Source organism: Balaenoptera acutorostrata, chromosome 3 (genome assembly GCF_949987535.1).
Source record: "Balaenoptera acutorostrata chromosome 3, mBalAcu1.1, whole genome shotgun sequence".
In the NCBI taxonomy this organism is placed as follows: domain Eukaryota; kingdom Metazoa; phylum Chordata; class Mammalia; order Artiodactyla; family Balaenopteridae; genus Balaenoptera; species Balaenoptera acutorostrata.
Window position 1 is genome coordinate 14,029,602 of NC_080066.1, and position 15,558 is coordinate 14,045,159.

Here is a 15,558-nt window from a genome sequence, read left to right on the forward strand (position 1 = left end):
TTACTTGTACAATTACCAAGATATAAGATGTGCTTTATTTAACCTACCTTTTACCATGGCAGCATTCCTCTACTCTCCCCCAAATGCCTTGTGTATGCTTGAGCAAGGACCAAAGCAAAGCAAAGTCTCAAGGAGACTCTGAAATGACTATGATTGAACTCTGAATGGCTTTGGGAACTTCCTTTCTTGCAATTATTGAAGGTATGATTATAAATGTTCCCAACATACAATAAGATCCAAAAGATGTTGCTCAGGTCGTTAAGTTCTGAGTTTTAACTTCAAGATAATGTTGGTGAATGTTATCATTCAGTTATATCTACCCCACCAAAACATGGATTTGATCTAATAATGATCATATGGAACCTAATCTATATAACTCACATTCTCCCAGTCCACCTCCCATGGAGATGCATAAAGAAAAGAAACCAGCCACTTATATTCTGTTATTGCTTTTATGAAAGTAAAATCATAGGAGGGGCACCTCTCATGAATCTCTCACAACTGCTTATTTTTTCCCCACTCTTTAAAGAATATTAGTAAGCCCACCGTGTCATTATGAGATATAAAAACCTCAAGGTTTTTATTTACCAGGTTAAAACTAATGGCTGGGATGAAACAAATTCGATCCACCATCCCACTTCATCAAACACTCTCGCCACGCTTGCCAAATGAAGTAACAAGTGTTTAGACTCAGTTTTGACCAACATCTATTGTGTTTCATAAAACTAAACTATGTCATGTTTTAACTAATGTCTTTAAGAAACGAAAGCTCAAAATAACGTGTTCTGTTGGCAGTGGAAAGGAAATTCCAAGTTGTGTTAAATTGTACTGCAGAGCACATTCGTAAGTAATCACACATAAATCCACCTAAATATTTACAAAGATATTTTTTCCCTACACATAAGAAATAATTTCTTTTTAACTAAAGTCTCAAGGTTTTGGTTTTTAAATTTTAAGCTCTTCTAAAATGGCTCATTAAAAACAATTAATAGTTCTAAAATTTAACTCCTTCAAGAGAATATCTGCCTTATTAATTTACAAAATTACTTGTACCTATGTGACCATTTTCAGGCCATTTCTGTGTAAAAAAAATATATACATATTAAGAAGCCATTTACATTACATCAATCATTTAAGGATAACTGCAATTTGCCACTTAATTAGCAGCTATAAAGAAGTTCTTTATTATCCATTCTGATCTGTCACCATCTGTTTTTTTTCTGCACATTTTTGTTTTTACAGCTGGTGTTAAAAGCTCACGACAGCATAGCAAATACTTTAAAACACTTAGTATACACAATATTTTAAATGTGTATTTTCTAAAATTCACATACTACCTGCAATTAAAAAAAAAAAGCCAACCAATTACCTTAAATGCCCTACCTTTAAATTTCAACTTTTAAAACTTTTTAGGATATTACTTCAGATATAAAAACATAACACGTTCTCTACCATATCTTAACAGAAGCAGGGAAAGACTCTCCAATATTGTGAAGTTTAAGAAAATGAGAGCTCTCTTTTCTAAATGAATTAGTACTTCAAAGATAACATTAAAGACTCAAAAATGCAATTTTAGAAGTACAAAATAAGGTCTTAATTATAGAGAAGAGATGATTGAATTCTGCTAATCACATTCAAAACGTGAATGAAGTTACATAAAAATTAGTTTTACAGGAATTCCCTGGTGGTCCAGTGGTTAGGACTCGGCACTTTCACCGCCGTGGCCCAGGTTTGATCCCTGGTCAGGGAACTAAGATCCCGAAAGCCATGTGACAAAAACAAACAAACAAACAAAAAAACCAAAAACTACAGTTTCACTATTTGTTTTCCAAAGTATCATAAAAATAATATACAGTAAGTTTATTAAACATAAAACAGCAAATTTAGCATTTCATTTCTTTTCTACTTGTCTAATTTTTTGTTATAGGAGGCAAAAAGAAAAAAGAAAAAAAAGTCTAGGACTTGAAAATCTTGAAGCCCAAAATAACTTAGTTTAAAAATATATGAATATACTTTTTAATGAAGAGGTCAGGAGACTAAGCATCTCTCTACATATTCAAATTATGTTCTGGTAGATTCTGGGTATAATTTTTATTGTCAGCAAAAGCTTTAACAGGGTAAAGAAAAGGACAACTTTTTCCCTCATTTACTCCTAAGGGACAAAGGGCAGGGGTGGGGGCGAGGGAGAGGAGGCCTTTATTTTACTAAATATATTTGTCTCAAACAGTTTCAGCACTTACATTTCTCAACATATTTATTTCAAAATAAAAACCTAGAATCTAAGGTTTAGCTGAGTTATTTTGTTCTCCATAAAACAGACTTGTCATATAAAACACAGAATGCCTAGTTAATTCTGAGTATCAGTTAAACAACAAATTATTTTTCAGTATAAGTATGTCCCAAATAAACGCATGGGACACACACTGAAAAATATAATTTGTTGTTTAACTAAAACTCAAAACTAACTGGGCATCCTGTACATACAGCAGCCATAATTACCAAAAGATATGTAGGCTGAGCAAAATTCTACTTTCATCTTCAAGCTTTATAATAAATACATTAATAATCAGCAAGTATTATTTACCGAGAACTATTTAGCTCCCCTAAAAATTACTCAGTACTTATTCACTTACTGAAAATGTATACCTTAACAGTTTTAGTGTTCAACTGGGAAAGACAAATAAAAACAATTTATAAATTAGAATGACTTTTCTGTTGAGCAGAAAGGAAAGGAAAACTCCAGCTTTTATTGTTTTTCTCCTCAGACTTAAACTTTATTCCACATCTATTTAAACATTAAAAAAATTACAGTTCAACTTTAGAAGCACAGGTCATAACACAAAAAGAAAGCAAAGTTCCCAGAAACATTTGAAGAAGGAATACTAGTCTTTGAAGTAATCTTACTATAGCATCTAATCATAAAATAATCTCTAATTATCCAATAGTTATAAGTAAAAGGTAAATTCTTTTATAAAACTTAACTACTATTGATCATCACAAGAACAAGTATTTCAACTAAAATATCATAATTAATACCTTGCTGGAAAGGACTAGCTGCTGATACAGTCGTTCCTGGATTTCTTCCACCAGGCTTTCTTCCCCTTTGACCTGAGCTGTGAGCTGAAGATTTCTTCCCTTTGCCCTCTGACCCTCTAGCCTCTGAAACATCTTTTGCACTAGTAGTGTGCGCAGAGACTTCCTGGAAATTTGCATTTGTAAATCGTGCTGCAGTATCTTCCAAGCGCTTCAACGATCCAGATATAGAGTTGCTGCTAGTGCTTGTATAAGTCTAACATTTTGATTGAGAAAGGAAGTAAAAGGAAAAAGAACTGATTAAAATTTGGCTACAGGGGGAAAAAAAGATGGCACATTAATAATAAATAATTATTGGACTTGAAAGATAAACATATGAAAGTTTCAGTTATAAAAACAAGTCAGTCTCCCTAAGAAAATCATGTAAAAACAATTTATTTTAGAGTCTGGTACAAATATTTCTTTTAAAAATGTAGATAATTTATAATATGACTGAGCATCAAATTGCAGCAATTAGTAAAAGTACATATTAGTTGTATTTATTAAGTGACACACAGTAAGCAATACAGAAGATACTTGTTTCTCAAGCAACATAATTTTCAACAAGAACAATCTACTTCTTAGACATGAAATTAAAATCAGCTTCAGTGTTCATCACTGAAAGGCAACAGCTAGAGAGAAGTAAGGTACTACAATTTCACTACCTGACTATATCCATTATATTATACAGATCTAGCACAGGTCAGAGCAAGAATTTTTTAAATTCAGGTGAAGGCTGCTTTTCAAAAGAGAAATATTTAAAACCTTGAAACAGAAAAGATTTCTTCCCAGTATTAAGTTGAGGAAACAGTTACATTTTGCAGTTAAGATTTCTAAAAAAATTAAAAGTACAATTATACCATAAAATTGATTCACAATCACCCCCTATAATTAGTTATGGTAGGGAAACAAAGCAAGATAAAGACAAATTTAAACAGTTTCCATTTTTAATAATCATTTTAATATAAGATGCATGCAAATAATGACAAATTAAATGACTATGAAAGTGTGATGCCAGATGTAAATTAATCAACATGCTTTGAAATTAAAGATTTATATGGTCCAAAGGGTCAGGGATTTTTGTTGCCATTGTTAAATTGGTGCCTGAACTATAACTAGCCTTAAATTTCTGTTGAATAAATAAATAATTTTCTAATACTTCTATCTGAAATCTCCAATGTAACACAAGTGAAAAATCTGAAAATATGCAAAACTGAAATCTTTCACATATTAACAACCACTCAGTACAAAACATCAGATAAATTTTAAAAACGAGAAAGTGACGATAAAAACCAGGTTTGTTAGCAAATCATTTTTAGCAAATCAGTGTTCAGAAAAAAGGAGTAAGAGGAAACTTCAACTGTTTTGAAAACCAAATCTTTACTACTACTTTTCTGCTACTTGCCCCGTGTTGCTGCTGCACCCCACAGCATCTCACTGCCAAGAACAGATTTTCACCATCAAGTACAAGAGACATTATGATCTCATAAAAAACGAATCACTACTGTAATAAACTATAATCCACAAATAAGAAAAAAGTTTTCAAACTAAATTTCAGGAGAAAACACACTCCCATTTAACAAAACAATCATATTTAAAGCTGATTAAATTTCATGGATGACTACCTTTCCCATCCAGACAGGTCACTTTCAAAATCACCTGACACTTCACTTTTCCAATATTTTTTTCCAATAATTCAAGTTGATCCTGAGATTTTCCAACCCACTCATTTGACCCTAGTGAAGTTTAAAAGTCATCTAAAGAAAACACAATGAGGTTCTTCATTCAAGTATTCTATGTGTCAAATAAGGAAAAGGAGAGAAAACTGGGTAGAATACCAACAACGGAAATATGCTGTTTCCACATAATCTAAATTAGGGTTGGTCAATTTTCCCAGTCATTTAATAGAATATACTTGCTTACCCCTAAAGTATAAATATGTCCATAAATCCAATGAAAACATGATACTTGGAAGAGAAGGTATTACAAAGAAAGCATTTAATGAAAATTAAACAAATTTCAGTGACCAAAGTCATATTAAATAAAACCATAACATTTTATTTTTTACAAATCTCAACACCTTGTAAGTTTCAAAAAACAAAACAAAACAAAACAAAACAAAACAAAACAAAAACTACAGGGACTTCCCTGGTGGCACAGTGGTTAAGAATCCGTCTACCAATGCAGGGGACACGGGTTCAAGCCCTGGTCCCGAAGATCCCACATTCCGCGGAGCAACTAAGCCCGTGCACCACAACTACTGAGCCTGTGCTCTAGAGCCCACACGCCACAACTACTAAAGCTCGCATGCCTAGAGCTCACGCTCCGCAACAAGAGAAGCCACCGCAATGAGAAGCCCACACACCACAACGAAGAGTAGCCCTCACTCACTGCAACTAGAGAAAGCCCGCCTTCAGCAACAAAGACCCAATGCAGCCATAAATAAATAAATAAAATATACATACATTTTTTTAAAAAGATACCACAGGTTTCTTAGTAAGAAAAAAAAACATAACAAAAAAAAACTTTAGCTGAAGATTCTAACAGTTAAAAAAACTTTTATACATGCCCCCAACATCACAAACCTGTTTCCTCAGTCAGTTTCACAACCTAAGTAACTCTCACAGCATTAGTATCTCATTGTTCTGAGAGCCACTATAGTGCTTAAAAATACATATTCATGTAAATTGACCATAAAATGCAAACTAACTACATCAATTGGTACTCAACTAAGTAAAATATAGCCTTCCTTTTTCTTCTTTTCCACTAGAGAGAAAACTGGATATCTGGCTATATTCACAGTCTTTAGAGAAGTGCATAAACACTTTGTGATTTACAGGCAACTTAATGAATCTTTTAAAATAGACATCTACAATGTGTTTGATTTTTGTTTCATGGCCAACTACAATTATTAGTCCTCAGATGAGATGCAAAGCCAATACCTACTAAATAGCATTAGTTAGGAACAAAAAATATTTCTAACTTCAAACAGAAATTTTTAGACTCATAATTAATCAAAGGCTATCAGAGGTAACCAAAGAAATAGCAGTTATTATATTTTAAAGGTATGCTTGCCTTAGGTTTTATTCTACAAGGCTCTGTAATCCATGTTTGGAAGAAGGAGGCAGAGGGAAGGAAAACAAGCAGTAGCTGTGCCTTTCACCAACATGGTGAAACAGAATAATGCTTGTTAAAAATTTTTTTTAAATTATATACTATTCGGGCTTCCCTGGTGGCGCAGTGGTTGAGAATCTGCCTGCTAATGCAGGGGACACGGGTTTGAGCCCTGGTCTGGGAAGATCCCACATGCCACAGAGCAACTAGGCCCGTGAGCCACAACTACTAAGCCTGCACATCTGGAGCCTGTGCCCCGCAACAAGAGAGGCACGACAGTGAAAAGGCCCATGCACCGCGATGAAGAGTGGCCCCCGCACCGCGATGAAGAGTGGCCTCCGCTTGCCGCAACTAGAGAAAGCCCTCACACGAAATGAAGACCCAACACAGCCATAAATAAATAAATAAATAAATAAATAAAATTATATATTATTCAAGTCTCTCATAAAAGTCACACATTTTTCACTAGCCCAATTCTTAGGATACAGCACAGAAACTATCAAACATGAAGCACAAAATGAATGAAGACTTTTTAAGGGGGGGAGGGGTGCCAGTAAGCTATGGGACAACATTAAGAAGCCTAATGTACATGCTACTGCAGTACCCAAAAAAGAGCAGGGGGGAGGGAGGGGGAGGGACTTAAAAATAATAATAGCAGGGGGAAAAAAGAAAGAAATAATAGAAAAACTATGAAATTTGATGAAAACTATAAATCTACAGATCAACTAACCCCACGTATAAGAAACATAAAGAAAATGCCATGAATGCACATCATAATCATATGGCTTCTCACTACAAACCAACAATAAACAGAAAATGATAAAAGCAGCTGGGGGGGGGGCGGTTAAATATGCCTATGTGCTAAGAAACAAGGATAAGGATGAAAACAGATTTCTCATGAAAAAGATGCAAGCTAGAAAAGAGAAGAGTAAAATCTTCAATGTACTAAAAGAAACAAACTATCATTAACCTAAAATTCTATACCAAGCTAAAATACCTTTCAAAAACACAGGCAAAATAATTGTTTTTCAGATAAAAAAGTTGAAAGAACTAATCACCAGCGGTTAACACTATAGTAAATGCTAAAGGTTGTCTTTCAGGCAGGAGGAAAACAACAAAGGAAATGTGAATGTACACAAAGTAATTAAGAGCACTAGAAACAGTAATTACATGGATAAATATAGAAGACTTTTTAATTATTTAAGTCTCTTTATAAGGTAATTGATGATCTAGAGCAAAAATAATAAGAATGAACTGTGAGGTTTATAAAATATGTAAAAATTTTAAAACATGACAAAAACAGGCCTAAAGCCAAAAGGGTAGCAATGGAAGTATATAGTTGTAAGGTTCTTATATAATACACGAAATGGTATAGTATCACTTGAAGGCAGACTGTGACAAGCTAAAGATATAGAAACCCTAAAGCAACTAATAAAATAATACAATTATTACTAATCAGCCAAAATGCAATCATACAAAATATTCAATGAGAAAAAAAAGAAAATAGGAAGATGAGAAATAATGGGCAAATTAAGAAGGACTAACAAAGGATAGATTTAAATACAACCATATCAATAATCACATTATATGTAAATTACCTAAACATCCCCATTGAAAGACAGAGATTGTAACAGTGAAAAAAGAAACTCAAGACTTTATGTTGTCTACAAGACACCCATTTAAAACATAAATACAGAAAGATATTAAAAGTATGAGGAAGACATATCAATCTAACACTAACCCAAAGAAAGCTGAATTCACAACATTAATATCAGACAAAGTACACTTCAGAACAAGAATTATTACCAGGATAAAGAGGTCTATTCATCAAGAGGATATAAAAATCCTAAATGTTTCTGCAAATTATAAGAGACCTTCAAAATAAATGAAGCAAAAACTGAATAGAGAAAACAAAGAAACAGCAAAATGTATAGTTATAGTAAGAGAGGTTCATATCTTTTTTTCAATAATTGACTGAACAAATAGATGCAAAAAAATGAGGATATAAAGAACTTAAACAATATAAGTCAACTTGACCTAACTGATATTTATAGAAAAACTTCATACAATAAGAGCAGAATGAATACACATCCTTTTGAAAGCACACAGAAAAACAAAATAATCCATGTTCTGTGTCATTAAGAAAACCTCAAAAAAATTTAGAAGAAATTATAACACAAAGATATTAAATGAGAAATCAACAGTAAGATACGTGAAAAACCCCTAAATATTTCAAAAGTAAATAAAATGCTTCTAAGTAACCTATGGTCAAAGAAGAAATCAAAAAGAAACCATAAGGTATTTGTTCAACTAAGTAAAAATGAAAATACAACATATCATAACTTGTAAGTGGGGCTTAGAACAAAGTTTTTAGCATTCAATGTCCATATTAGCACTTTCTGGTCAGCATGTAATAAGGAACTTTGAAGTCTTCATTCCATCCTAACAAGTAAAAAGCCTAACAAACTGAAAAGTCAATAACTCTTCTTAGATCCATCAGAGAAGCAAGGTCACAGGGCAAACCACTGCCACCAAAATTAGAGAGAAAGACAGACAGATAAAGGGAATCAGAGCGTACCCAGACAGAAATCTCCATGGCAACCAGTATCAGGGTAGGAAAACCTCAAGTGTAATTGACAAATTGTTGAAGGCTCAGTGTGGACAAGTCTGAGAGATTAAAAACTCCAGGAAGGGCTTCCCTGGTGGTGCAGAGGTTAAGAATCTGCCTGCCAATGCAAGGGACATGGGTTTGAGCCCTGATCAGGGAAGCTCCCACATGCTGCGGAGCAACTAAGCCTGTGTGCCACAACTACTGAGCCCGAGCTCTAGAGCCTGGGAGCCACAACTACTGAGCCCGTGTGCCACAACTACTGAAGCCCGTGTGCCACAACTACTGAAACCCGCATGCCTAGAGCCCATGCTCCGCAACAAGAGAAGCCACTGCAATGAGACACCCACACACCGCAATGAAGAGTAGCCCTCGCTCACCGCAACTAGAGAAAACATGCGCACAGCAAGACCCAACACAGCCAAAAATAAATAAATAAAATACATAAATTTATTTATTTTTTATTTTTTTTATTTTTTTGGCTGTGTTGGGTCTTCGTTTCTGTGTGAGGGCTTTCTCTAGTTGTGGCGAGCGGGAGCCACTCTTCATCGCGATGCGCGGGCCTCTCACTGTCGTGGCCTCTCTTGTTGCGGAGCACAGGCTCCAGATGCGCAGGCTCAGTAGTTGTGGCTCACGGGCCCAGTTGCTCCGCGGCATATGGGATCTTCCCAGACCAGGGCTTGAACCCGTGTCCCCTGCATTGGCAGGCAGATTCTCAACCACTGCGCCACCAGGGAAGCCCCATAAATTTATTTTTAAAAAAAGATAAAGGTAAGGCAGAGATAGATCTCATTAAAAAAAAAAAAAAAAACCAAAAAAAAAAAAACAACTCCAGGAGGACCCTCACACTTTTCAAGTTTTACCTCCAGGAGCTCTACCAAGTCTTGACAGTGAATACCAGAAGAAAAATATACACTCATGCTTCCAGCAGGGGAGGCAGAAAGGAACTATTCTAATATGTCAAGGTATTCTGTTCTTCTTAATAAGGCCTATTATCAGGAGAATCTATTTTACCAGAGCATAATCTGCTGGGGTTGTATCAGAGCCTCAAGTACGTGAAGGAAGGGAAATACCGAACTACAATCCCCACCAGTATCCTGTCCCAGCAAAGCAGGGTAGGGGGTGATAATCACTTGTGAGGTTCACAGACCAGGGGCATAGGCTCACCAAAAGACTGAGAACTAACCACAGGACTATAGAATGCTTCCTGTCCCTCTTACCATCACATTATTAAAGGCCTATTTACCACAGTTCCTTTTATCCAGTAAATCATATACATCTTTTAACAAAAAACTACAAGGCACACTAAAAGGCAAATACACCGTGTGAAGAGAACGAACAAACATCAGAAACAAAGACAGAGATGGCAGGACTGTGGGAATTACCAACCCAGAAATTTTTAAACTATGATTAGTATGCTAAGGGTTTTAACGTAAAAAATAGACAGCACGCAACAACAGATGGATATTGTAAGCAGAAAGAAATTCTAAGAAAAAATTAAAAAGGACTCTTTGAGATAAAAAAACCCATAACAAAAATGAAGAATTCCTTTGATGCGCTCATTAGTAAACTGGGCATGGCTATGGAAAGCATCTCAGAGCGTGAGGATATGAAAATAGAAACTTCCAAAAATGAAAAGCAAAGAGAAAAAGAAACTATGAAACAGAGAACAATATCCAAGAACCACAGGACAACTACAAAAGGTGTAACATAGGTGTAGTGGGAATACCAGAAGGAAAAGAAAGGAACAGATGCAATATTTGAAGCAATAATGATTAAGAATTTAACCAAATTAATGTCAGAAACCAAATGACAGATCTAGGAAGCTCTGAGAATACCAAGAAAAATGCCAAAAAGCAAGCAAGAAAACAAAAACAACACCTAGGCATATCATATTCAAAATGCAGAAAATCAAAGATAAAAGAAAAAACACTCAAAGAAGCCAGAAGGGGCGAAAGCCTTAACTACAAAGGAGCAAAGATAAGAATTACATCTGACTTCTCTTCAGAAACAATGCAAACAAGGGAGTGATGTGAAACATTTAAAGTGTTGCGAGAAAAAAAAAAACCTAGAATTCTGCACACTGCAAAATTATCCTGTAAGAGTGAAAGACAAAGACTTTCTCAGACAAACAAAAATTGAGGGAATTTGCTGCCAGTAGGACTGCCTTGCAAGAAATGTGAAAAGTTCTTCAGAGAGAAGGAAAATGAAACAGGTCAGAAACATGGATTTACATTAAAAAGAGCATCAGAGAATGAATCAGTGAAGGTAAAATTAAACTTTGATTTTTTTAATTCTTAATTGACCTTAACAGATAGCTTGCTCAATGGTTGTATCTGATTATATAGTTTTATGCATTCATATGCTTATGTATGTTCATGTATAAGTGAAATGAATGACAGCATTGACAGAAAAGATGGGAAGGAGAAATTAGGAATATTTTCTTACTATAAGGTACTTGTGCTACCATGAAGCAGTATAGTGTTACTGAAAGACGCCGTAGATACGCTGTAAAGATATATTGCAAGCATGAGGGCAACCATGAAGGAAAACAAGTATAATTGATATATTAAGAAATGAAAAGAAAATGGAATCGTATAAAATGCTCAGTTAAAACCACAAAAGGTAGAAAACATGTGGAAGACAAAAACAGGAACAAAGACCAAGAACAACAAATAAAAAACAGTAACAAGTTTTGTAGATACTAACCTAACTGTATCAACAATCATCCTAAACATAAATGGTCTAAATATGCCAATTAAAAGACAGAAATTGTCAGAGTGGATCAAAAAACAAGACTCAGGTACAGTAAATATAGAGACACATTGTTATTTAAAAAAAAAAAATCAATGCATGGAAAAAGGTATAACATGCTATCACTAATCTAAACAAGGCAAGAATAGCTGTATTTCAGACAGAGTAGACTTCACAGCAAGGAAAGTTAACAGGGATAAACAGTGACATTATATAACAACAAAGGTATGAAGACTACAAGATGACACAACAATCCTTCATGTGTATGTGCCTAAAAACAAAACATTAAATACATGAGGCAGGGACTTCCCTGGTGGCACAATAGTTCAGAAATGAAAGACGGAACATTAACTACAGATCTCATGGACATTAAGGGATAATCAAGGAATTTTACACACAAAAAGAAACAGACAATCTGAACAGGCCTGTATCTATTAAAGAAATTTAATTAATAATTAAGCATCCCCACCAAAACACACAAAGCACCAAGACCAGATGGGTTCACTGGTAAATTCTACCAAATTCTTAAGGAAAAAAATTATACCAGTTCTCTATAACCTCTTCCAGAAAACAGAAGCAGAAGAAATAATTCCTAACTCACTCTATGAGGACAGCAATACTATATCAAAACAGACAAAGACATTAGAAGAAAGAAAACACAGAATAATATCACTCATGAAATAGATGCAAAAATTCTCTACAAAGTATTGGCAAATCAAACCCAACAATGTATAAAAAGAATTATAGAGACCTTCAAGATGGCAGAGGAGTAAGATATGGAGATCACCTTCCTCCCCACAAATACATCAGAAATACATCTACATGTGGAACAACTCCTACAGAACACCTACTGAATGCTGGCAGAAGACCTCAGACCTCGCAAAAGGTAAGAAATTCCCCACGTACCTGGGTAGGGAAAAGAAAAAACAAAAAACAGAGACAAAAGAATAGGGACAGGACCTGCACCACTGGGAGGGAGCTGTGAAGGAGGAAAAGTTTCCACACACTAGGAAGCCCCTTCACTGTTGGAGACGGGGGCTGCTGGGGGGGAAGCTTCGGAGCCAAAGATGAGAGTGCAGCAAAAGGGGTGCAGAGGGCAAAGTGGAGAGGCTGCCACACAGAGGATCGGTGCCTACCAGCACTCACCAGCCCGAGAGGCTTGTCTGCTCACCCGCCGGGGCGGATGGCACTGGAAGCTGAGGCTCGGGCTTCGGAGGTCAGATTCCAGGGAGACGACTGGGGTTGGCTGCGTGAACACAGCCTGAAGGGGGCTAGTGCGCCACGGCTAGCCGGGAGGGAGTTCAGGAAAAATTCTGGACCTGCCTAAGAAGCAAGAGACCATTGTTACGGGGTGCACGAGGAGAGGGGATTCAGAGCACCGCCTAAACGAGCTCCAGAGATGGGCGCAAGCCGCGGCTATCAGCGCAGACACCAGAGACGGGCATGAGACACTAAGGCTGCTGGTGCAGCCACCAAGAAGCCTGTGTGCAAGCACAGATCACTCACTACCCACACCTCCCCTCCCGGGAGCCTGTGCAGCCCACCACTGCCAGGGTCCCATGATCCAGGGACAACTTCCCTGGGAGAACACACAGCGCGCCTCAGGCTGGTGCAATGCCACGCTGGCCTCTGCCGCCACAGGCTTGCCCCACATTCCGTACCCCTCCCACCTCCCGGCCTGAGTGAGCCAGAGCCCCCTAATCAGCTGCTCCATTAACCCTGTCCTGTCTGGATGGGGAACAGATGCCCTCAGGTGACCTACACGCAGAGGCAGGATGTAGGTCAAAAAAATCCAAAGCTGAACCCCGGGAGCTGTGCGAATGAAGAAGAGCAAGGGAAATCTCTGCCAGCAGCCTCAGGAGCAGCGGATTAAATCTCCACAATCAACTTAATGAACCTGCATCTGTGGAATACCTGAATAGACAACGAATCATCCCAAATTGATGTGGTGGACTTTGGGAGCAACTGTAGACTTGGAGTTTGCTCTCTGCATCTAATTTCTTTATGATTTTATGTTTATCTTAGTTTAATATTTAGACTTTATTATCACTGGTAGATTTGTTTATTGACTTGGTTGCTCTCTTCCTTTTTTTTTTTTTAATATAGAGATATATATTTTTTTCCTTCTTCTCTTTTAGTGAGTGTGTAGGTGTATGCTTCTTTGTGTGATCCTGTCTGTATAGCTTTGCTTTTACCATTTGTCCTAGGGTTCTGTCTGTTTTTCTTTTTTTTTCTTTAAGTATAGTTTTTAGCGCTTGTTATCATTGGTGGATTTATTTATTGGTTTGGTTGCTCTCTTCTTATTTTTATGATTTTTTAATTTTTAATAATTTTTTTATTTTAATAACTTTATTTTATTATTTTTTTCTTTCTTTCTTTTCCTCCCTTTTCTTCTGAGCGTGTGGCTGAAAGGGTCTTGGTGCTCCGGCCAGGTGTCAGGCTGATGCCTCTGAGGTGGGAGAGCCAAGTTCAGGACACTGGTCCACCAAAGACCTCCTGGCTCCACATAATATCAAATGGCGAAAACTCTCCCAGAGACCTCCATCTCAATGCTAAGACCCAGCTCCACTCAACGACCAGCAAGCTACAGTGCTAGACACCCTATGCCAAACAACTAGCAAGACAGGAACACAGCCCCATCCATTAACAGAGAGGCTGCCTAAAATCATAATAAGGTCACAGACAACCCAAAACACACCACCTGATGCGGTCCTGCCCACCAGAAAGACAAGATCCAGCCATATCCAGCATAACACAGGCACCAGTCCCCTCCACCAGGAAGCCTACACAACCCACTGAACCAACCTTAGCCACTGGGGGCAGACACCAAAAACAACAGGAATTACGAACCTGCAGCCTGCGAAAAAGAGACCCCAAACACAGTAGGTTAAGCAAAATGAGAAGACAGAGAAACACACAGCAGATGAAGGAGCAAGGTAAAACCCACCAGACCAAAGAAATGAAGAGGAAATAGACAGTCTACCTGAAAAAGAATTCAGAGTAATGAAAGTAAAGATGATCCAAAATCTTGGAAACAGAATGGAGAAAATACAAGAAACGTTTAACAAGGACCTAGAAGAACAAAAGAGCAAACAAACAATGATGAACAACACCATAAATGAAATTAAAAATTCTCTAGAAGGAATCAATAGCAGAATAACTGAGGCAGAAGAACGGATAAGTGACCTGGAAGATAAAATAGTGGAAATAACTACCGCAGAGCCGAATAAAGAAAAAAGAATGAACAGAATTGAGGACGGTCTGAGAGACCTCTGGGACAACATTAAACAAACCAACATTCGAATTATAGGGGTCCCAGAAGAAGAAGAGAAAAAGAAAGGGACTGAGAAAATATTTGAAGAGATTATAGTTGAAAACTTCCCTAATATGGGAAAGGTAATAGCCAATCAAGTCCACATAGCACAGAGTCCTATACAGGATAAATCCAAGGAAAAACATGCCAAGACACATATTAATCAAACTATCAAAAATAAATACAGAGAAAAAACATTAAAAGCAGCAAGGGAAAAAAACAAATAACATACAAGGGAATGCCCCATAAGGTTAACAGCTGATCTTTCAGCAGAAACTCTGCAAGCCAGAGGGGAGTGGCAGGACATACTGAAAGTGATGACAGGGAAAAACCTACAACCAAGATTACTCTACCCAGCAAAGATCTCGTTCAGATTTGATGGAGAAATTAAAACCTTTACAGACAAGCAAAAGCTAAGAGAATTCAGCACCACCAAACCAGCTTTACAACAAATGCAAAAGGAACTTCTCTAGACAGGAAACAAGAGAAGGAAAAGACCTACAAAAACAAACCCAAAACAATTAAGAAAATGGTCATAGGAACATATATACCCATAACTACCTTAAATGTAAATGGATCAAATGCTCCAACAAAAAGACACAGACTGGCTGAATGGATCCAAAAACAAGACCTGTATATATGCTGTCTACATGAGACCCACTTCAGACCTAGGGACACATACAGACTGAAAGTGAGG

The 15,558-nt window shown here is 36.8% G+C and overlaps 1 protein-coding gene across 11 annotated transcripts in view; it reads right to left on the reverse strand.

Annotated features, from left to right (window-relative positions):
• MLLT10 (MLLT10 histone lysine methyltransferase DOT1L cofactor) overlaps positions 1-15,558 on the reverse strand; it is a 253,347-nt gene that overhangs the window by 74,475 nt on the left and 163,314 nt on the right. For all 11 annotated transcript variants that reach the window (XM_057543542.1, XM_057543540.1, XM_057543541.1 and 8 more), the window contains one exon: positions 3,037-3,289. In XM_057543542.1, the coding sequence (XP_057399525.1) occupies positions 3,037-3,289 (253 nt within the window). The remainder of the gene's footprint in view (positions 1-3,036; positions 3,290-15,558) is intronic.